Genomic DNA, 22,687 nt, shown 5'->3' on the forward strand with positions numbered 1-22,687 from the left:
CTTCAAAAAAAAGAAAATTAGACATAGGTTTATTTTAACACGACTTAAACCACAGAAAAAACATCATTGACGACTTGCGAATAACAAATCATAATTGCCTACCAACCAATTCACTTCCAATGTTTCACATATTAAACGTAGAGAACGCATTCTCTAGCTATGGTTTAAAGTTGAAAACATTTCATTATGACCAACTTAATGCAACATACACACAGCTAAGTCTTCATCAACACAGTAGCAAGAACTCTCTAATGAAATTGTTTATAGCTTGGGATGTGCTGAGGTTCATAAACTTTATTACCACTACAATATATAAAATGTAGGTTATGTGGCATTTTCACTCAACATTTTTCAATTACAAAGCAAGGAGGCATTAAGTGAATATATTGCCATTAACTTAATTAAATGTTGAAGTTTTATTATTTTCTATTTGCTGCATTAAAAAGACACTCCCACATTTAAACCCTTTTAGACTTTCAATACATATTGGAGGGCAAAACAATAAACACTTTTTCATTATTAGTTAAAAGGTTAGGTTATGTAAGGTTAAAACAAGTAAAAAGGCGTTAAGTTCGGCCGGGCCGAACTTTGGATACCCACCACCTTGGGTATATATGTAAACCTCTTTCATCAAAATTCGGTGAAAATTTCATACCTTATGTCCCATATCAGTTATATCAAATTATGTTCCGATTTGGACCAAATACCAATAAGTACACTAGCAGTATCTAAAAATAAACCGATCTGAACCATATACGACACGGATGTCGAAAAGCCTAACATAAGTCACTGTGTCAAATTTTAGTGAAATCGGATTATAAATGCGCCTTTTATGGGACCAAGACTTTAAATCGAGAAATCGGTCTACATGGCAGCTATATCCAAATCTGGACCGATTTGGGCCAAGTTGGATAAAAATGTCGAAGAGCCTAACACAAAGCACTGTCCCAAATTTCAAACAGTAGATGCGTTTTTTATGGCCCCAAAACCTAAAGTCTAGATATCGGTCTATATGGCAGCTATATCCAACTATGGACCGATTAGTGCGATATTGCAGAAGTTTGTCAAGGGGCTTAACTTAACTCACTGTCCTAAATTTCGGCGACATCGAACAATAAATGAGCATTTTATGGGCCCAAAACAATAAATCAAGAAATCGGTCTATATGGCAGCTATATCCAAATCTGAACCGATCTGGATCAAATTGAAGAAAGATGTCGAAGGGCCTAACACAACTCACTGTCTAAAATTTCAGCAAAATCGGACAATAAATGTGGCTTTTATGGACTTAACACCATAAATCGGAGGATCGGTCTATATGGCAGCTATATCCAAATCTGGACCGATCTGAGCCAAATTAACGAAGGATGTCGATGGGCCTTACACAATTCACTGTCCCGAATTTCATCAAAATCGGATAATAAATGTGGCTTTTGTGGGCCTAAGACCATAAACCGAAGGATCGGTGTAACCGATCTGGGCCAAATTAACAGAGGAAGTCGAAAGGCCTAACACAACTTACTGTCCTAAATTTCAGCGAAATCGGATAATAAATGTGGCTTTTATGGGCCTTAGACCCTAAATCGGAGGATCGGTCTATATGGCAGCTATATCCAAATCTGAACCGATCAGGGCTAAATTAACAGAGGAAGTCGAAAGGCCTAACACTGTCCCAAATTTCAGCGAAATCAGATAATAAATGTGGCTTTTATGGGCCTAAGACCCTAAATCGGAGGATCGGTCTATATGGAGGCTATATCAAGATATAGTCCGATATAGCCCATCTTCGAACTTAACCTGCTTATGGACAAAAAAAGAATATGTGCAAAATTTCAGCTCAATGTCTCTATTTTTAAAGGCTGTAGCGTGATTTCATCAAAATCGGATAATAAATGTGGCTTTTGTGGGCCTAAGACCATAAACCGAAGGATCGGTCTATATGGCAGCTATATTCAAATCTGAACCGATCTGGGCCAAATTAACAGAGGAAGTGGAAAGGCCTAACATAACTCACTGGCCCAAATTTCAGCGAAATCGGATAATAAATGTGGCTTTTATGGGCCTAAGACCCTAAATCGGAGGATCGGTCTATATGGGGGCTATATCAAGATATAGTCTGATATAGCCCATCTACGAACTTAACCTGATTATGGACAAAAAAATAATCTGTGCAAAATTTCAGCTCAATATCTTTTTTTTTAAAGGCTGCAGCGTGATTTCAACAGACAGACGGACAGACGGACAGACGGACGGACATGTCTAGATCGTCTTAGATTTTCACGCTGATCAAGAATATATATACTTTATAGGGTCGGAAATGGATATTTCGATGTGTTGGAAACGGAATGTTAAAATGAATATACCCCCATCCTTCGGTGGTGGGTATAAAAAGATTTCGGATGCCACTATAGACATACACCTAAGCCAGTAATCGTCTTTATGAGCGCTCTAAATACTAAAATGTAACCTCGAAAAAGAAAATCCAGTCAGAAGTCCTCTGGCCTTCACTGTCAAATCGTATGCCCTTTTATTTCCCCTTACAACGTTATTGCCTGGCACCCAAACGATGCGGATAGTGCCATCCCCAGAGAAGTTGTTAACCTCCTTCTTACAATCTGATTGCCAGTTTATTGCCTTATTGTCCTGATTGGCAGTTGACGTCATCGCAATAACATCGCACCACCTCAAGTATTCTGTGATCGCCTGCAGGACCGTATTATGTTCAGATAGTCGGAAAAAGATCTCAATTCCTGGGTTCTCAATGTACACCCCAGGCTTACTCTGTCATTTAGCTTTGATCCATCTGAGTATCATAGTTTCGTCAATAGAAGACCTCTGGCAGCAGTGACTCGAACTCGACCTTAAGTGTCTTCTCAGGTATGCGATCGGAAACCTCTTCCATTTCTTTCAGGTTTCCTCTGGACGCCTCGATTATAGCGCAACGAAATGGGTCGCGCAATGGGTCGGATATCTAGAAATGTCTCCAGTGCACTAGTTGGCGTGGTCCTCATCGTCGACCTCAAAATCCGATGAAAATTGCTCCTTTTATGGGCCCAAAGCCTTTAATCGAGAGATCGGTCTAATATGGCAGCTATATTCAAATCTAGACCGATCTGGGCCAAATTGAAGAAGGACGTCGAAGAGCCTTAAACAACTCTCTGACTCAAATTTCGGCAAAATCGGACAATAAATGCCCCTTTTTTGGCCCCAAAACCTAAAACCGAGAGATCGGTCTATATGGCAGCTATATCCATATCACCGTCCTAAATTTCAGCAAAACCGGATAATAAATGTGGCTTTTATGGGTCTAAGGCCCTTAATCGGAGGATCGGTCTATATGACAGCTATATCCAAATCTTGACCGATCTGAGCCAATTAATTGAAGTATATTAAAGGGCTTAACACAACTCACTGTCCCAAATTTCAGCAAAATCGGAAAATAAATGTGGCATTATGGGCCTAAGACCTTAAATCGGAGGATCGGTCTATATGGCAGCTATATCCAAATTTGGACCGATTTGAGCCAAATTGATGAAGTATGTCGAAGGTCCTTACACAACTCACTGTCTCAAATTTCAGCAAAATCGGATAATAAATGTGGCTTTTATGGGCCTAAGACCCTAAATCGGCGGATCGGTCTATAGGGGGGGTATACCAAGATAAGGTCCGGTATAGCCCATCTTCGAACTTAACCTGCTTATGGACAAAAAAAGATTCTGTGCAAAGTTTCAGCTCAATAACTCTATTAAAAAATACTGTAGCGTGATTTCAACAGACAGACGGACGGACATGTCTAGATCGTCTTAGATTTTTACGCTGATCAAGAATATATATACTTAATAGGGTCAGAAATGGATATTTCTATGTGTTGCAAACGGAATGACAAAATTGATATACCCCCATCCTTCGGTGGTGGGTATAAAAATCAGAGTTGATTTTTTGAGGAAACGTGGTGCTTCAAATTGGCCCACCTTCGTCTACCTGATGAACAGCAGATTTCAGTCTTGTCGATCCACACACTATTAAACGAGTTGGCATAGAAGGATACCTTTATTTTATGCACAACGTTTCCTTGTAGGATGCTGTTTGTGTTCGAGCATTTTAAATTACAAGAGCTTGGTGGCCAATTGTGATCATCTCTTCCAGAGTTACCAAGTCCTTGAAACTTTTTCCGTAAAAGAGCAATGGTTTCGTTGGTTGTTTTGTTCAGGTCAATACCATCCAACTGCGACCATAAAAATTAATAATCATCTCTACTCGTGATTCAAAATATCACCTTTTGTTGGAAAACCGTTTATTTTCTCTAAAGACAAAAATTCAATTTAACTTTTCATTAAGTACGAAATAGAAATGGGGGTTTCCCTAAAGATAAAATATTGATGATGTCTTCTTATATATAACAAGTAAAAAAGTGTAAAGTTTTTCCGTGCCGAACTTTGCATACCGACCACCAAGGATATAACAATCCGTGGTTATATCCAAATAGGGGCTGGTCTCGATCATATTTTATTCAGGTCCGAAGAACTCATATACAGTTAACAGTTTCAGCGAAATCAGGAAAAAAATCCGCTTTTTATGGAATCAAATCACTAAATTAGAAGATCAGTCTATATGACAGTTTTATCTGTATAGTCTGATCTAATTCATATTTGGGTCAGATGTCGGGAGGCTTAAAACAATTCCCTATTTCAAATTTCAGCGTAATCGGGTAATAAACATAACTTTTATGGGCTTCAGAAATTAATCGACATACCGGTCTATATGACAGCTATATCTAAATATCGTCCGATCAATATATGGGTCCGATGGCGGGAGACTTAAAATTACTTCCCGATTCACATTCCAGTGAAATCGGGTAATAATCCAAGGGTTTATGGGAGTCAAACCCTTCATCGGCATATCGGACTAAATGGCGGATATATCTAAATATAGTCCGATCTGAACCATACTTGGGTCGGATGACGGGAGGCTTAAGACAACTCACGGTCTATATGGCAGCTATATAAGGTTATAGACCGTACTTGGCACAGTTATTGGAAGTTATAACAGAACAGAACATGCTAAATTTCAGCCACATCGGGCAAAAATTGCGGCTTGTAAGGGCTCAAGAAATCAAATCGGGAGATCGGTTTATATGGGAGTTTTATCAGGTTATAGACCGATTCGGACCGTACTTGACACAGTTGTTGCAAGTCATAACAGAACACCGCATTCAAAGTTTCAGCAAAATTCGACAAAAATTGCGGCTTTCAGGGGCTCAAGAAGTCAAATCGGGAGATCGGTTTACATTTGCAATCCCCAAGGACCTATAACAATATTAAGTGTCTGTTCAAAATTTCTAGCTTTACGCGTTCGACCGCTATCGCGATTTTGAAAGGCGGACGGACATGGCTAGATCGACTCGGAGCGTCGAGACGATCAAGAATATATGTACTTTACGGGGCCCTAGACGAATATTTCGAGATGTTACAAACGGGATGACTAGATAAGTATTGGTGGGTTTAAAATCTTGGCATCCAATTTTCGGATGGGACACCTAGAGGGGCCGCTTCACTCCAAAAACATAGCAAATATATATAAAGACCAATCACGACAATATGGAACTCAAATGAAAGGTATTTAAGAATAGGAAACGTATCTGATTTCCACTAGTCGGACCAAGGCTTTGGTGGACCACCCAGAACAGTCCTAAATCGGACATATTTTACTGACCATGGCAATATGGAACAAAAACAAGTAAAAAGGCGTTAAGTTCAGCCGAGCCGAACTTTGGATACCCACCACCCCGGGTATATATGTAAACCTCCTTTCATCAAAATCCGGTGAAAATTGCATACCTTATGCAGTTATAACGAAATATGTACCGATGTGGACCAAATACTAATAAGTACAAGTCATTGTTCAATTGTGTATAACAAAATATTGGTCTTTTTAGTAGCTACATCTAAAAATAAACCGATCTGAACCAAATATTGGGTTGCCCAAAAAGTAATTGCGGATTTTTTAAAAGAAAGTAAACGCATTTTTAATAAAACTTAGAATGAACTTTAATCAAATATACCTTTTTTACACTTTTTTTCTAAAGCACGCTAAAAGTAACAGCTGATAACTGACAGAAGAAAGAATGAAATTACAGAGTCACAAGTTGTGAAAAAATTTTTCAACGACGACTATATGAAAAATCCGCAATTACTTTTTGGGCAACCCAATAGAAAACGTTAATATTGAAAATAAGTAAAAAACGCATTACGTTCTGCCGGGCCATGTATGTCGAAAAGCCTAACATAAGTAACAGTGACATCGGATTATACATGCTTTTTTAGGCCCAAGGCCAAATTGCAGAAATATTTGGAGAGGCTTAACTTAACTCTCTGTCCCAAATTACGACAACATCGGACAATAAATACGGACAAAATCGGACAAAATGGCAGCTATATCCAAATCTGAACCGATCTGAGCCAAATTGAAGAAGGACGTCGAGGGGCCTAACACAACTCACTGTCCCAAATTTCGCCGACATCGGACAAAAAATGCGCCTTTTTTGGCCCCAAAACCAAAAACCGAGAGATCGGTCTATATGTCAGCTATATCCGAATCTGGACCGATCAGGGGCAAATTAAAGAAGGGTGTCGAGGGGCCGTAGACAACTCACTGGCCCAAATTTCACCAAAATCGGATAATAAATGTGGCTTTTATTGGCCTAAGACCCTAAATCAGCGGATCGGTCTATATGGGGGCTATATCAATATATAGTCCGATATAGCCCATCTTCGAACTTAATCTGCTTATGGACAAAAAAAAAAAAAAAGCAATCTATGCAAAGTTTCAGCTCAATATCTCTATTTTTGAAGACTGTAGCGTGATTTCAACAGACAGACGGACGGACATGTCTAGATCGTCTTAGATTTTTACGCTGATCAAGAACACACGGTCGGAAATGGATATTTCGATGTGTTGCAAACGTAATGACAAAATGAATATACCCGCATCCTTCGGTGGTGGGTATAATAAATGTATTTGCGATTAGAATACGAATCTGATATCCAAATATTGGGTTAAGTTTCTGGGGGTCCAGCTCCTCCAAACAGAACTTATTTACTGACCATGGCAAGTAAAAGGTATTTTAGTGTAGAATGCAAATCTTATATCCAAGTGTTTGGTTGCATCCCCTCCCCAAAAAACCAACCATAGAGGACAATATGGGGCTTAAATTAAAGGCCTATGGGAGTAGAGCACGAATCTGATATCACTATTTGGGAAAAGTGTCTATGGGGCCACCTCACCCCCATAACATGGCCGCCCCATCCACCAAAACTCCCACCAAACCTGTCATGTTTGGCGACTATGGGAATATGGAACTCAAATGAAAGATATTTGGGAGTAGACCACGAATCAATTATGTAGTTCATTCGGCACCAATTGTCTAGGGGACGTCTCACCCCCATAACAACCCCCAAATAGGAAGTATTTGCTCACCATGACAGTCTGGGTCATCAAGACAGTGGAGCTTGATATTAATAGTTTTTAGGGCCCATACCCCAAACGGGACATATTTGCTTACTTTTCAATGAGGGGTTTAAATGAAAGGTATTTGAGATTAGAAAACGAATTTGATATAAAATTTTGAGTCCAATGGCAACATGGGGTTCAAATATATGATAATTGAGAGTAGAGCTGATATATTTTAAGGACTAAGTGTTTTGAGGACCACCCCTAAGTCGGGCATATTTACCGTCAATGTCAATGTGGGGCTCAAATGAAAGGTATTGGGGAATAGAGCACGAAATTGGTACCCTTTTTTAGGACCAATTTTTTGAATGGGTATCCCTTCCCCAAAACACCCCACAAACAAGAATTATTTACTGACTAACGCAATAAAAAAATTATTTGAGAGTAGAATACGAATCTGGTATCCAAATGTGGGATCATATGTTTGCGGCACCGCCTCTTTCCCAAAACACCCCCAAAATGTAAAAATTTACTGATCATGGCAATATTTGGCTCAAATGAAATGTATTTGAGATTAGAAAACGAAATTAATAACCAATTTTAGACACATGTGTTTGGGGCCGCTTCATCCTATAAACTCCCCTTAAATCTGTGAACTAGAACATAAGCCCATAGGCTTGGAAGTAATACGCACACTTGCACATGTGTCCAACACTGCCTTAAAATAATGGCAATATGGTGTTTAAATAAATGGTATTTCAGAGAATTGGGTTCAAATGAAGTCTTTTAAGAATGGAATACATCTAACATCCAAACATAAATGACCATTAACTCTCCGCCCGGGCTATCTAGCTTTTCCTAAAGACAAATATTTGAAGACATTGTTTCAAAAGCTCAATGAAATTTGATTGTGATGATTGTAATTAGGGCAACATTTGATTTTTTTTCGAATTACTAACCAACCAACGATTTGCTAAAGGTACGATTTTAAACACTTCAACTTGTCATGGTCTTCATATCTGTAGATTTTTTTAATACTCCAAGATCTAAGGCTTTTAATATTGGTTAAGGTATTAACCTTAGAAAATATTTACAAGACAAGAAAAGTGGTAATTATCGCAAATAACCTTTAGTATTAGAACATTTAAAAACTCGATTTTTTTTTAGAAAAAAACCAATTTGCTAAGTACTCCGAAATTGAAAATCCAAAAAAACCGATTTTTTTAAAACTGATTTGATCGCCCCAGATCAGCCTAATTTTTAATACTTTAACAACTTTATTAAAGATGCCTTGTTTAAATTGCTTCGTGCACATTTCTTTGTTAAGTTTCTTTGGCCGGCATTCAAATCCGCAAATGTAAATGAATATAAATTTGTATGGGAGCATCGTTCTCTTTTTACTAAAATTGAAATATTTTTCCAAAGAGATTTCCCAAAAAGAAGAGAAATGTTGGCATAAGAAAAACATATCCAAAAATGATTTACCAAACGAATTAGTTTAGTTTTTTACGAGTCTCGGTTGTGTGCAGTTGTAAAAACTGGCTGAAGAGTCATTTATTAAAAAGTTAACATAAAACAAGATGGGAAACTTTTTAATAATATTAATATTCGCGATTACAATTTATGGTGGTAATGGCCAACGAATTAAAACTTTAAATATAGGTGATGATTGAAAGTGTTACAATCGGGATGAATATTTTATGACGTAAATTTCTTCAAAGGTGCCTTATTCTATGATGATGAATACGAAATTGAGGAATCTTTCGTGAAAACAATAAATCTAATTAACAGCCAAAATGAGGTACATATTAAACTAAATCCCTTGATAAGAAGACTCTATGAGACGGAAGGTTCTGCAATTTTGGAAAATAAAGGTGAGTGTGTTCGCCACGCTTCATTACACAATTTGTTATACAACAAGTCAAGTAATAATCGTTGGCCACAATTACTTTCAGCTGTTTCGTTAGTAGAGAATGGTGTCGCCGCTATTTTTGGACCAAGTTCAAAGACGGACAGTGGTATGTGCAGCAGCGAACAGCGTGACCCACGCACATTTGAAATTTCAGAGAAATCCATATTCATGTTTTCATATTTCTTATTATTATTTATTTCCGTTTTGTGTTTGGAGCCTGCATATTTGTTTATGGTTTTATTTATAGATATTGTGTCTCTCCTCTGTAATGCCACCGGCATTCCCCACATTCTCTTCGATTATCTCAGCGAAGAGAACGACATGTTGAAAGTAAATCATCGGATGACTATAAACGTTTTTCCCTCGCAGGCGATTATGTCAAAGGCCTATGCCGACATAGTGCAAAATTTTGTTTGGAAAAAATTTACCATAGTCTACAACAGTGAAGATGGTAGGCGAAGCCATGCACATTACTCACATAATATATTCGACATTCATGTTTTCTCTTCCTGCATTTTATCAGCAAGTGCTCCCTATAGATTACAAGATCTGTTGCAGCTAAAAGACATAAATGAGAAAATTGTACGTGTGCGTACATTTAAGAGAGGTGGAGACTATCGCATTTTATGGAAGAGTATAAAAGGTGAAAGAAGAGTTGTTCTGGATTGCCCGCCAGATATTCTGGTCGATGTGCTGAATGCTTCTATACCGTTTGGTATAACCGCTCAATTTAGTGTAAGTTATTAGCATTGGCGTAGGAATAGCTAAGTTGTTGGACTAAGATGGTAGATGGTAATAGTCCTACAACAAACTTCTATTCATTCATTCGCCAATGACTATTCATTACAGTTTTTTATGTTAGATGATCTCAAAATGAATAATTTTTACAGCACATGTTTTTAACCAATTTGAACACGCAAATGGCAAATTTCGATGACTTAAGGGACAATGTTACTTTTGCTGTTAATATAACTGCTGCCCGACTGAAATTACGGGAATCCTTAAATGAAGATGTAAGTAAGTAGATGTAGAAGAGGTTAGTATTGAAAATAAGTAAAAAACGCATTACGTTCTGCCGGGTCGAACCCAACATCTCATGTATATTGGTACATCTCGGTTCACTTGGATAAAAGCAACATGAATTTTTTGAAATTAATGTTTTTTTTTTTTGCAAATTTTTGCCTATGAATATTCTACTAAGGAACAGGGGCAAACTTCTCACATATCAATGAGTGCAGTCCGATTCAAGTTTAAGCTCAATGATAAGGGGTCTCGCTTATAGGCATACATGCTAACCTCTGCGCTATGGTGGCCTCCATTGTCCAAATTAATGTTAATTTTTCTTCAAAAAACCATCAGGAATAATGATAAATATCGATGAGTTTGATGTTATCTAATTGATCCCTATTCAATTCAAAGAAGTAAAAACGTGTTAAGTTCGGCCGTGTTGAACTTTGGATACTCACCATCATGGATAAATAAACCATTCTCTTTTATAAAGACTCCATTACCATAACCATTGTGATATGCAAATCGGGGCTGGTCAGGATCATATTTCATTGAGGTCCCGAGATCTCTTATACAAGTCACAGCAAAATCGGGCAACAAATCTGCTTTTTATGGGATTAGGACCCTAAGTTGAAAGATTGGTCTGTATGGCGGATGACGGGAGGCGTAATACAAGTCTCTGTGTCAATAATCTGGTAATAAACGCGGCTTTTATGGACTTAAGACCCTAAGTCGGCAGATCGGTCTATATGGCATCTACATCGAAAAATAGTCCGATCTGAACCATATTTAAGTTGGATGTCGGGCGGCTTAGAATAACTCATCATATACAATTTCAGCGAAATCGGATAATTGCACATTGCAAATTTTGCCCATGAACATTCCACTAAGGAACACGGGCAAACTTCATACATATCAATGAGTGCAGTCCGATTCAAGTTTAAGCTCAATGATAAGGGGCCTCCTTTTTAAAGCCGAGTCCGAACGGCGTGCCGCAGTGCGACACCTCTTTGGAGAGAAGTTTTACATGGCATAGTACCTCACAAATGTTGCCATCATTAGGAGGGGAAAACCACCGCTGAAAGTTTTTTCTAATAGTCTCGCCAGGATTCGAACCCTGGTTTTCAGCGTCATAGGCGGACATGCTAACCTCTGCGCTACGGTGACCTCCGAAATCAGATAATAATTGCGGTTTTTATGGGCTTAATCGGCAAATCGGTCTATATGGCAGCTGTATCTAAATATAGAGCGATCAAAACATTATTAAGGTCGGATGCTGCGAGTCTTAAAACAGCTCAATGTTTCTAATTTTAGCGAAATCGTATAATAAATGCGCCTGTTACGGGCTTAAGACCCTAAACTAGCATATCGGTCTATAAGGTTGCTACATGTATTCGGCTTGAATATCGGGGCTCCTAGCACAACTTCTTGTTTAAAACTTCAGCGAAATAGGACAAAAACTGCGTCTTTTATGAGCTTAAGAGCAGAAATCGCCAGATCGGTCTATATGGGAGCTATATTAAAATATAGTCCAATTTGGAACATTCAATAACTTAACCTGCATATAGAATAAAATCGAGTTTGTGCAAAATTTCAGCTCGTAGCGTGCTTAAAACTGACAGATAGACGGACAGATACACGGACATCGAATTTTGAATTTACGACGACAGAAATATATATAATTTGTGGGGTCGGAAGGGGATATTTCGATATGTTGCAAACGGAATGACTTAATGAATATGCCTGTGGTGGTGGGTATAAAAATCTTTTTACTTAGCCATATCTCAAGTGAAATCTAATTTATCGATGAAATGAAGGAAAATATTGGCAAAAACGAAAAAGGGTAGAAAAGTTCAATTTATGTACGTTTTTATACCCATCACCGGAGGATGGGGTATACTAATCTAGTCATTCCGTTTGTAACACCTGGAAATATCCGTCTAAGACCCAACATGGTATATATATTCTTGATCGTCTCGACGTTCTGAGTCGAACTAACCACGTACGTCCGTTCGTCCGTCTGTCAAAATCACGATAGCGGTCGAACGAGTAAAGCTAGCCGCTTGAAATTTTCCACTGATACTTAATATTGATGTAGATCGTTGGGGATAGCAAATGGGCCATATTGCTCAAGATTTTGATGCAGCTCCCATGTAAACCGATTTCCCGATATTTTTCTTTAGCTTCTGGAAGCCGCAATTTTGGTCCGATGTGGCTAAAATTTTGCTCTTAGTCTTCTGATGACCTCCAACAACTGTGTCAAGTACGGTTCGAATCGGTCTATAATCTGATATAGCTCCCATATAAACTGATCTCCCAATTTTACTTCTTAAGCTCTTACAAGCCGCAATTTCTGTCCGATTTGGCTGAATTTTTTCATGTGGTATCCACGTGGAAGCTATACCAGGTTATGAACCGATTGAGATCATACTTAGCACTGTTGTTGGAAGTAAAAATAAAGTACCTGGTGCAATATTTCAGCCAAATCGGATCAGAATTGCGTCCTTTAGAGACTCAAGAATTCAAGACCCACGATCGGTTTATATGGCAGCTTTATTAAGATATGCATACAATCCCATGTATACATTTACAATCCCAACCGGCTCACACTAATAAGAAATATTCGCGCAAAATTTCAAGGGCCTAGCTTTATTCCTTCGAATGTAGGCCTGCTTTCGACAGACGGACGGACAGGGCAACGATCAAGATTATATATGCTGTGTTTGGGTCTAAGATAGATTTTTCGATGTGATATAAACGGAATGACGAAATTAGTATACATTCCATCCTATGGTTGAGGATATAAAAATATGATTTTACAGTTAAACCATGGCATTACCATCACATGGTTTAGGGTTGATCTCGCAATGGTAAATTACTTTATATTATGGAAAAAATGAATAAGCGTTAATTTAAACCTTATCGAATATATTCAGTAATAATTTGGGTCCGGTCGACCTGCGTTTTTACTTGTTTGAATACTAATTAAACAAACATAATCCTATAGCTGGCTTATTGCATAAAATCACTCAAAAACGATAAGCAGCTAAAGGGTCAATAAATATATTATTTTTCAATACCTCTCTAATATGTCATGTATTTTCTCGTGTTAAAAATGTATTTGTCGGCTTCAGCTGCACAATTTTTGGTTACAAAAAATTCGATGAATTAATTAATCATAGAAATTTAGTTAGGTAACAAGTAAAAGCGTGCTAAGTTCGGCCGGGCCGAATCTTATTACTCCCCACCATGGATCGCATTTGTCGAGTTCTTTTCCCGGCATCTCTTCTTAGGCAAAAAAAAAAAAAAATATATATATAAGAAAAGATTTGCTCTGCTATTAGAACGATATCAAGATACGGTCCGGTTTGGACCACAATTAAATTATATGTTGGAGACCTGTGTAAAAAGTCATCCAATTCGAATAAGATTTGCGCCCTTTTGGGGTCTCAAGAAGTAAAATAGAGAGATCGATTTGTATGGGAGCTGTATCGGCCTATAGACCGATTCAGACCATAATAAACACGTATGTTAATGGTCATGAGAGAATCCGTCGTACAAAATTTCAGGCAAATCGGATAATAATTGCGACCTCTAGAGGCTCAAGAAGTCAAGATCCCAGATCGGTTTATATGGCAGCTATATCAGGTTATGAACCGACTTGTACTTTATTTGACATAGTTGTTGAAAGTAACAATAAAAAACGTCTTGCGAAATTTCAGCCAAATCGGATAGAAATTGCGCCCTCTAGAGGCTCAAGAAGTCAAGACCCAAGATCGGTTTATATGACAACTATATAAGGTTATGGACCGATTTGAACCATACTTGGCACAATTGTTGGATATCGTAACAAAACACGTCGTGCAACATTTCATTCCAATCGGATAAGAATTGCGCACTCTAGAGGCTCAAGAAGTCAAGACCCAAGATCGGTTTATATGGCAGCTATATCAGTTTATGAACCGATTTGAACCATACTTGATACAGTTGTTGGATATCACTACAAAACACGTCGTGCGAAATTTCATTCCAATCGGATAAGAATTGCGCACTCTACAGGCTCAGGAAGTCAAGACCCAAGACGGACGGACATACGGACGGACATGGCTAGATCGACATAAAATTTCACGACGATCAAGAATATATACTTTATGGGGTCTCAGACGAATATTTCGAGTAGTTACAATCAGAATGACGAAATTAGTTTACCCCCCATCTTATGGTGGAGGGTATAAAAAAGTATTTTGAAGACCATAAAAAATAAAACAATTATTTTTTTCCTTAAAAAAGATGAATGTTTGGAATAGCACTGATTTGTTGACCATGAAACTACTGCCAGATCTGGTTCACGATGCTGTCATGTTGTTTTATCTTGCGGTTAAGAATATAAGCGTAATGTACAAAATAAATCCACCACAAATAACATACAACTATCAACAAGAAGTCGAAGACCCTTGGCCCATGGGCCTGTATATAAATCGAATTATGAAAGTGGTAAGTTTAGAATAAACTCAAATTTCAAATCCAGAAATTTCAAAAAAAAAATAAATTTTTCAGATCGCCTCATCAGATGACTCACATTTCCATTATGGTTTTATGCAATTCGATGACAGTGGTCATAGGAACAACTTTACTTTGGACATATATGAACCCGTAGATAATTATTTACTTGCCACCTGGGACACTGATGGCCATATAAGCCAGAAGGAAGTTGAAATCACGAATCTTAAGAAAATAGTTTATAAAGTGGCCACTCGTATTGGTGAACCATATTTTATGCTGAAGTATGAACGATGGCTTTAACGAAACCCATTGTAGTTCCAAAATCTTGATATTTCAGGGAGGATGCTGAAAATAGAACTGGAAACGATCGCTACGTGGGTTATGCTGTTGATTTGATAACCGAAATTGCCAATGTACTAAAATTTGATTTTCTGTTTGTACCAGTCGCTGATAATAATTACGGAAAGTTAAACAAGGAAACAAATCAATGGGATGGCATTATCGGTGAATTGATAAATAATGTAAGTAAAAAGGATGACATAACAAAATGTATTATGATTTAGTTTCTCAGTCTACAATGGACTGAATTTTTAAATAGGGCTCCCAGACATGGAAAGAGTTTAATGAAACAGCAATTTATTAATAGGCACGTTTTAGTATTCAGTGTGACCGTGTGTGGATTTTATTATGGAATGCAGAAGATTGCCAGTTCGGATGTTTAGGCACAAAGCCTCATTCAGACACTATGATTTAGTACATACAACAGATGGTTTGATGCAATTCAACAAAAACAAGGAAAAATATTTTAATTCAAATTGTGTGAAAGGATCTCTGCGTGATAGAGAAATGCTTTAAAGTTACCAGTTTGTAAAATTAATGGTATTTAAGAATTCATTTTGTACAGTAATTCAACTATTTAAGGTTTAATTTCTAAAGTTTGCAATAGTTGTGGAACGGAATTCAACGCAATTCAGGCAAATCGAGTAATAATTGTGCCTTCAAGGGGTTCAGAAAGTCAAATTAGGAGATTGGTTTATATGACAGCTATATCAGGTGATGAACCGATATATAAGCAACAAGTAAAAGCGTGCTAAGTTCGGCCGGGCCGAATCTTATATACCCTCCACCATGGAGCGCATTTGTCAGTTCTTTTCCCGGCATCTCTTCTTAGGCAAAAAATGATATAAGAAAAGAAAGAAAGAAAAATCAGCTATTAGAGCGATATCAAGATATGATCCGGTTTGCACCACAATTAAATTATATGTTGGAGACCTGTGTAAAATGTCAGCCAATTCGAATAAGAATTGCGCCCTTTGGGGGCTCAAAAAGTAAAATAGAGAGATCGATTTATATGGGAGCTGTATCGGGCTATTGACCGATTCAGACCATAATAAACAGGTATGTTGATGGTCATGAGAGGATCCTTCGTGCAAAATTTCATTCAAATCGGATAAGAATTGCGCACTCTAGAGGCTCAAGAAGTCAAGACCCAAGATCGGTTTATATGGCAGGTATATCAGGTTATACCCCGATGTGAACAATACTTGGCACAGTTGTTGGATATCATAACAAAACACGTAGTGCAAAATTTCATTCCAATCGGATAAGAATTGCGCACTCTAGAGGCTCAAGAAGTCATGACCCAAGATCGGTTTATATTGCAGCTATATCAGGTTATGGACCGATGTGAACCATACTTGGCGCAGTTGTTGGATATCATAACAAAATATGTCGTGCAAAATTTCATTCCAATCGGATAAGAATTGCGCTCTCTAGAGGCTCAAGAAGTCAAGACCAAAGATCGGTTTATATGGCAGCTATATCAGGTTATAGCCCGATGTGAACAATACAAAACACTTCGTGCAAAATTTCATCCCAATTGGGTAAGAATTGCGCACTCTAGAGGCTCAAGAAGTCAAGACCCAAGATCGGTTTATATGGCAGCTATATCAGGTTATAGACCGATTTAAACCATACTTGGCACAGTTGTTGGATATCATAACAAAACACGTCGTGCAAAATTTCATCCCAATCGGATAAGAATTGCGCACTCTAGAGGCTCAAGAAGTCAAGACCCAAGATCGGTTTATATGGCAGCTATATCAAAACATGGACCGATATGGCCCATTTACAATACCAACCGACCTACACTAATAAGAAGTATTTGTGCAAAATTTCAAGCGGCTAGCTTTACTCCTTCAGAAGTTAGCGTGCTTTCGACAGTCAGACGGACGGACGGACAGACGGACGTACATGGCTAGATCGACATAAAATGTCGCGACGATCAAGTATATATATACTTTATGGGGTCTCAGACGAGTATTTCGAGTAGTTACAATCAGAATGACGAAATTAGTATACCCCCCATCTTATGGTGGAGGGTATAAAAATGACATATGCAAAATATCAGTCAAATTGGATAAGAATTGCGCCGTCTAGGACTTAATAAGTCAAACTAGGTGATCAATTTATATGGCGGCTATATAAGGTTATAGACTGTTTTAGACGATAATTGGCACAGTTGTTGGAAGTCATACTAAAACGAAATGTGCAAAATTTCAGCCAAATTAGATAAAAATCGTGCCCTCTAGATTCTCAAGAAGTCTAATATATCAGTTTACAAACCGATTCAAACCATACTTAGCACAGTTGTTGAACGTCATAAAAAACACATCATGCCAAATTTTAGCCAAACCTGATAAGTATTGCGCCCTCTTGAGGCTTAAGAAGTCAAGATCCAAAAAGTTATATGGCAGCTATATCAGGTTATACACCAATGTGAACCATACTTTGCACAGTTGTTGGAAGTCATAACAAAACAGCTCCAGGAAAACTTCAGCCAAATCGGATTAGAAGTGCGCCCTCTAGTGGCTCAAGAAGTCAACACCCAAGATCGATTTATGTGGCAGCTATATCAGGTTATTGGCTGATTTGAACCATACTCAATACAGTTGTTGGATGTCATTCCAAAACGATACGTGCAAAATTTTAGCCAATTCGGATAAGAATTGCGCCAGATTTGCGCCCTCTAGAAGCTCAAGAAGTCAAGACCCAAGGTCGGTTCATATGGCAGCCATACCAGATCATGGACTGATTAAAACCATACGTAGCACAGTTGTCGGACGTCATACCAAAACGATAAATGCAAAAATTAGAAAAGAATTGCGCTCTCTAAAAGCTCAAGAAGTCAAGACCAACTATCGGTTTATATGGCAGCTATATCAAAACATGGACCGATATGGACCTCGGAGATCTCGGAGGTGGGTGGTCCGATTTAAGCGAAATTTTTTGTCCTCTCATATAGTACCCTAAAAATAAAAAATTGGTATCCAAATTTCGGATGGGGTACCTAGGGGGGCGGCCCACCCTAAAACCTACCAAACATATATTTAGACCAATCACGACAATATGGGACTCAAAGGTATTTAGGATAAGAAAACGTATCTGATATACAATTGTTGGTGCTAGGGGGACCACTCCAAGCCCAAAAACAACCCTAAATCGGACATGTTTACCGACCATGGCAATATGGGACTTAAATTAAAGTTATTTGCGAGTAGAATATGAATCTGATATCCAAATGTGGGACCACGTTTCTGGGGATCCACTCCTTTCCCAATACACCCCCAAACAGGACTTATTTACTTACCAAATATATGGGGCTTAAATAAAAGGTATTTGAATATGGAATATGAAACTGATATCCAAATATGTTTGGGGGGACGCCTCTAACCAAAAACATCCCCCAAAAGGGAAAAATTTATGACCATAGCAATATGAGACTCAAATGAAAGGTCTTTGGGAGTAAAGCACGAATTTGATATCAATATTCGGGAAAAGTGTTCATGGGGCCACCCCACCCCCACAACACCACCCAAATAGTAAGTATTTTCTGACTATTGCAATATGATGCTCAAATAAGAGGGTTTTTAAAGTGGAACGCGAATCCGATATATATTTTCATGGCCAACTTACTGAGTGGCCGCCCATCCGCCGAAACACCCCCAATTCGGTCATGTTTCCCGACTATGGAAATATGGGGCTCAAACTAAAGGTATGTGGGAGTAGACCACGTATCTGATATCAACATTAGGGGCCAAATGTCTAGCGGACGTTCCACCACCATAACAACCCCCAAATAGGACGTATTTGCTCACCAAGACAATTTGGGTCTTAAAGAGAGGGGAACTAAATATTCATAGTTTTTAGGGCCAATACCCCAAACCAGACATATTAACTGACTTTTTCAAAAGGAATTTAAATGAGATTAGAAAACGAATTTGATATAAAATTTTGAGGGCAATGGCAATATCAGGTTCAAATAAATGATATATAGTTGTTGATATATTTTCCGGGCTTAGTGTTTGGGGGATCACCCCAATCCCCAAAACAACCCTAAATTGGGCATATTTACCGATCATGTCAATGTAGAGCTTATATGAAACGTTTTGGGGGTAAAGCAAGAATTAATACCAATTTTCGGGACCAATTTTCTGTTTCCCAAAATACCCCACAAACAGCAATTTTTTAGTGACCATCGCAATATCGGGCTCAAATAGAGGTATTTGGGAGTAGAATACGAATTTGATATCCAAATTTAGGACCATGTATTTAGGGCATCACCCCTTTCCCAAAACACCCCCAAAGGGAAAACATTTTTCGACCATGCCAATATGTGGCTCAAATGGAAGGTATTTGAGATTAGAAAACGTATTTGATAACCTATTTTGGGGCAATGTGTTTGGGGCACGCCTCGTCCTCTAAACTCCTCTTAAGCCAATGGCAATATGGGGTTTAAATAAATGGTATTTAAGAGAAGAGCACGATGCTGATATTAGATCTTGGATCTTGACTTCTTGAGCCGCTAGAGGGCGCAATTATCATCCGATTTGGCTAAAATTTTGCGTGAGATGTTTTGATATGACTTCCGAAAACTGTGATGAGTGCCTCAAATCGGTACATAACCTAATACAGCTCCCATATAAACCGAACTGGGATCTTGACTTCTTGAGCCTCAAGAAAGAGCAATTCTCATCTGATTTAGCACAAATTTTGTACAACGGCTTCTCCCATGGCCTTCAATATACGTGTGCAATATGGTCTGAATCAATCTATAGCTTGATACAGCTCCCATATAAGCCGATCGCTCGATCTCCGATGGACTGAAATATTACACTATGTTTTGCATTCAATTCATTTCTTATCCGAATTGGGCTATAACTTGATATATCTCCAATAGCTTAACAGTCCTTATTCATTATTCTTTGTTTGTCTAAAAGGAGATACTGCTCATTGAACTCGACAAATGCGATCCATGGTGGAGGGTATATAAGATTCGGCCGGCCGTACTTAGCACGATCTTACTTGTTACAAAATGTTGCATGAGATCTTTTAGTTAACGTTCCAATGCGATAGCAATATTTCATGAAAATCGGTTCAGACTTAGATATAGGTTCCATATATATCTTTCGTCCGATTTGGCCTTTAAGGCTGTAATCGCCAGAATTTTGGTTCAATCTTTAGAAATTTCATTTAAGTCGGTTTATACTTAGATATATATATCTGATATATCTTTCATCCGATATGGCCTTAAAGTCGGTAGCTTAAAGCGACCATTTAAGACTTATCGAAAGAAAAATCTTACAAAGTTCTATTCAAGTTCTAATGCCTGACTAATTTTAGTCAGAAAAGTAGTATGTGTATTGACTCGGTAGTGTAGGGTATCATATAGTCGGCTCCTCCCGACTTTTTCCTTTCCTTACTGGTTATCCATTATTTTTTGTTTTCCTATAAAGAAATACTGGCAAAGAACTTAACATGTTGGAGGGTATATAAGATTCACACGGCCGAACTTAGCACGATTTTACTTGCTTATACATATACTCGTGTAGATTATGTACATTACTTTTGAGTTCTTCCATTGAATTTCTCCAATTTTTCTATTTCTAGGATGCCCATATGGGTATATGCGATTTAACCATAACCCAAAAACGCAAGGCAGTTGTAGATTTTACTGTGCCTTTCATGCAATTGGGTATAAGTATTTTAGCCTATGAGAAACCTATTGAACAGAAGCCCTGGAATGCATTCATGGAACCTTTCACCAATGATGTTTGGGTATACGTGATGATTTCCATCTTTATAATTGCGTTCCTTTTTCTTTTTATGGCTCGGTAAGAATTTGAAAGTATATCAAGTAGAGAAGCTAAAAATTATATTTTTTGTCTTTTTTTTCCAACAGTGTTTCGTCCAGTGAATGGCAAAATCCCCATGCGTGCAATAAGGACCCAGAAGTCTTGGAAAATACTTGGGATATTTCCAACAGCTTTTGGCTAACAATGGGCTCTATTATGACTGCAGGAAGTGACATTCTGCCGCGCAGTGCTCCCATGAGAACCTTTAATGCTATGTGGTGGATTTTTGCCATTATTGTTACCAATTCGTATACAGCCAACTTGGCGGCTTTCTTGACCAACAGCAAAATGGAAGGTGATATTAAGGGTGTTGAAGATTTGGCAAAACAATCTGCGGTCAAATTTGGTACCATCCAAGGTGGCAGTACATATACTTTATTCTCTGAATCGAATGAGACAACATTTCGATTGGCCTACAATATGATGCAGTCTGAAGAACCCTCGGTATATACCAAAACCAACGATGAAGGTGTGGAGCGAGTGTTAAAGAATAATGGCACATACATGTTTTTGATGGAGACTACCAGTTTGGAGTACAACACTGAGAGAAATTGCAAATTGAAAATGTTGGGTGAGACCTTTGGAGAGAAACACTATGCCATAGCAGTGCCTTTCGGTATGATTCACATATTGTATAGTATATCTAGTAAAAATGTTTTGATAATAACAGCTAACAGAGTCTGGGATTTTTTTTTTTGCAATATCTTTTATATTTTGTTTTTTAATAAGAAATTAAAAGTTATTAAGCTAGAGAGGAGAAATTACAATAGTTGGTTAACATTATTTTGTAACATTATGTATTTATTTAGGGAACGTTTATTTACTGATGCAATTTCTTTACAGGTGCCGAATATCGCTCCAACTTAAGTGTTGCTATACTCAAACTAGGCGAGCTTGGAAAACTTTTTGAGTTAAAGAAGAAATGGTGGTCTTATGAAAATAACGATTGTCCCCAACAAGAACAAGGCACTTCGGAAAACAATGATTTGAACTTCTCTGAGGTGAGGGGCATATTCTACACACTATTTGTAGGCATATTTGTTGCATATGTGGTTGGGATCACTGAATTTTTAATATATGTGCAACATGTTGCCGCCGAGGAAAAGCTGACTTATAAAGAGGCTTTGATAAAGGAACTAAAATTCGTAATGAAAGTTTGGAATAACAAGAAGCCAATAACTCCAGGCTGCAGCACCAGGGCTTCATCCCACATGTCTGGCAGTACAGACAAATCCAGCAAGTCTTCTAAAAGTCGCCGCTCTGAAATGTTCAAAATTGATTCAAGGCCAGAGTTACTGGAGGCAAGAAGTATAAAAAGTTTAAAAAGTGCCATCGTTAATAATATAAGAGATCCTAGAATTTAACCAGTAAAGGATTTTTTGAATAACAAAAACGTTTTGTATCATTTCATTGTTTTCACACAATTAGTTTATATGCCTCATTAACCGTATTAAAATATGTGATTCCAAAGCGAAACATAAATTTATGTTTGGAGTTAGTACATGCTAACAATTTAAGACATTAAAAATAAAATAATAATAATAATAATATTTTTGTTAACATAATACAGATTGAGTTTTACTTTATCATTTGAATATTATTTTGTAGATTTCAAATGAAT

At 37.8% G+C, this 22,687-nt stretch overlaps 1 protein-coding gene across 1 annotated transcript; it reads left to right on the forward strand.

The window, feature by feature from the left end:
• The first annotated feature begins 8,969 nt into the window (after positions 1-8,969).
• Positions 8,970-22,527, forward strand: LOC106091068 (glutamate receptor ionotropic, kainate 2). The gene is made up of 12 exons (XM_013257480.2): positions 8,970-9,111; positions 9,171-9,323; positions 9,405-9,467; positions 9,609-9,812; positions 9,885-10,096; positions 10,252-10,374; positions 14,660-14,863; positions 14,927-15,153; positions 15,210-15,393; positions 20,822-21,045; positions 21,114-21,682; positions 21,910-22,527. Exons 1-12 carry the CDS (start codon positions 9,030-9,032, stop codon positions 22,428-22,430), a joined length of 2,766 nt encoding a protein of 921 aa, XP_013112934.2. The 5' UTR covers positions 8,970-9,029; the 3' UTR covers positions 22,431-22,527.
• The last annotated feature ends 160 nt before the right edge of the window (positions 22,528-22,687 follow it).

This window comes from Stomoxys calcitrans, chromosome 4 (genome assembly GCF_963082655.1).
Source record: "Stomoxys calcitrans chromosome 4, idStoCalc2.1, whole genome shotgun sequence".
NCBI classification, from domain to species: domain Eukaryota; kingdom Metazoa; phylum Arthropoda; class Insecta; order Diptera; family Muscidae; genus Stomoxys; species Stomoxys calcitrans.

Excerpts from the sequence above, each read along its gene's own strand:
- LOC106091068 (XM_013257480.2), top strand. The coding sequence starts at position 9,030 with ATGGGAAACTTTTTAATAATATTAATATTCGCGATTACAATTTATGGT. Across the intron at positions 9,468-9,608 it reads AAGTTCAAAGACGGACAGTG|ATATTGTGTCTCTCCTCTGT; the intron begins GTATGTGCAGCA and ends TTTTATTTATAG. Across the intron at positions 14,864-14,926 it reads TAAATCGAATTATGAAAGTG|ATCGCCTCATCAGATGACTC; the intron begins GTAAGTTTAGAA and ends TAAATTTTTCAG.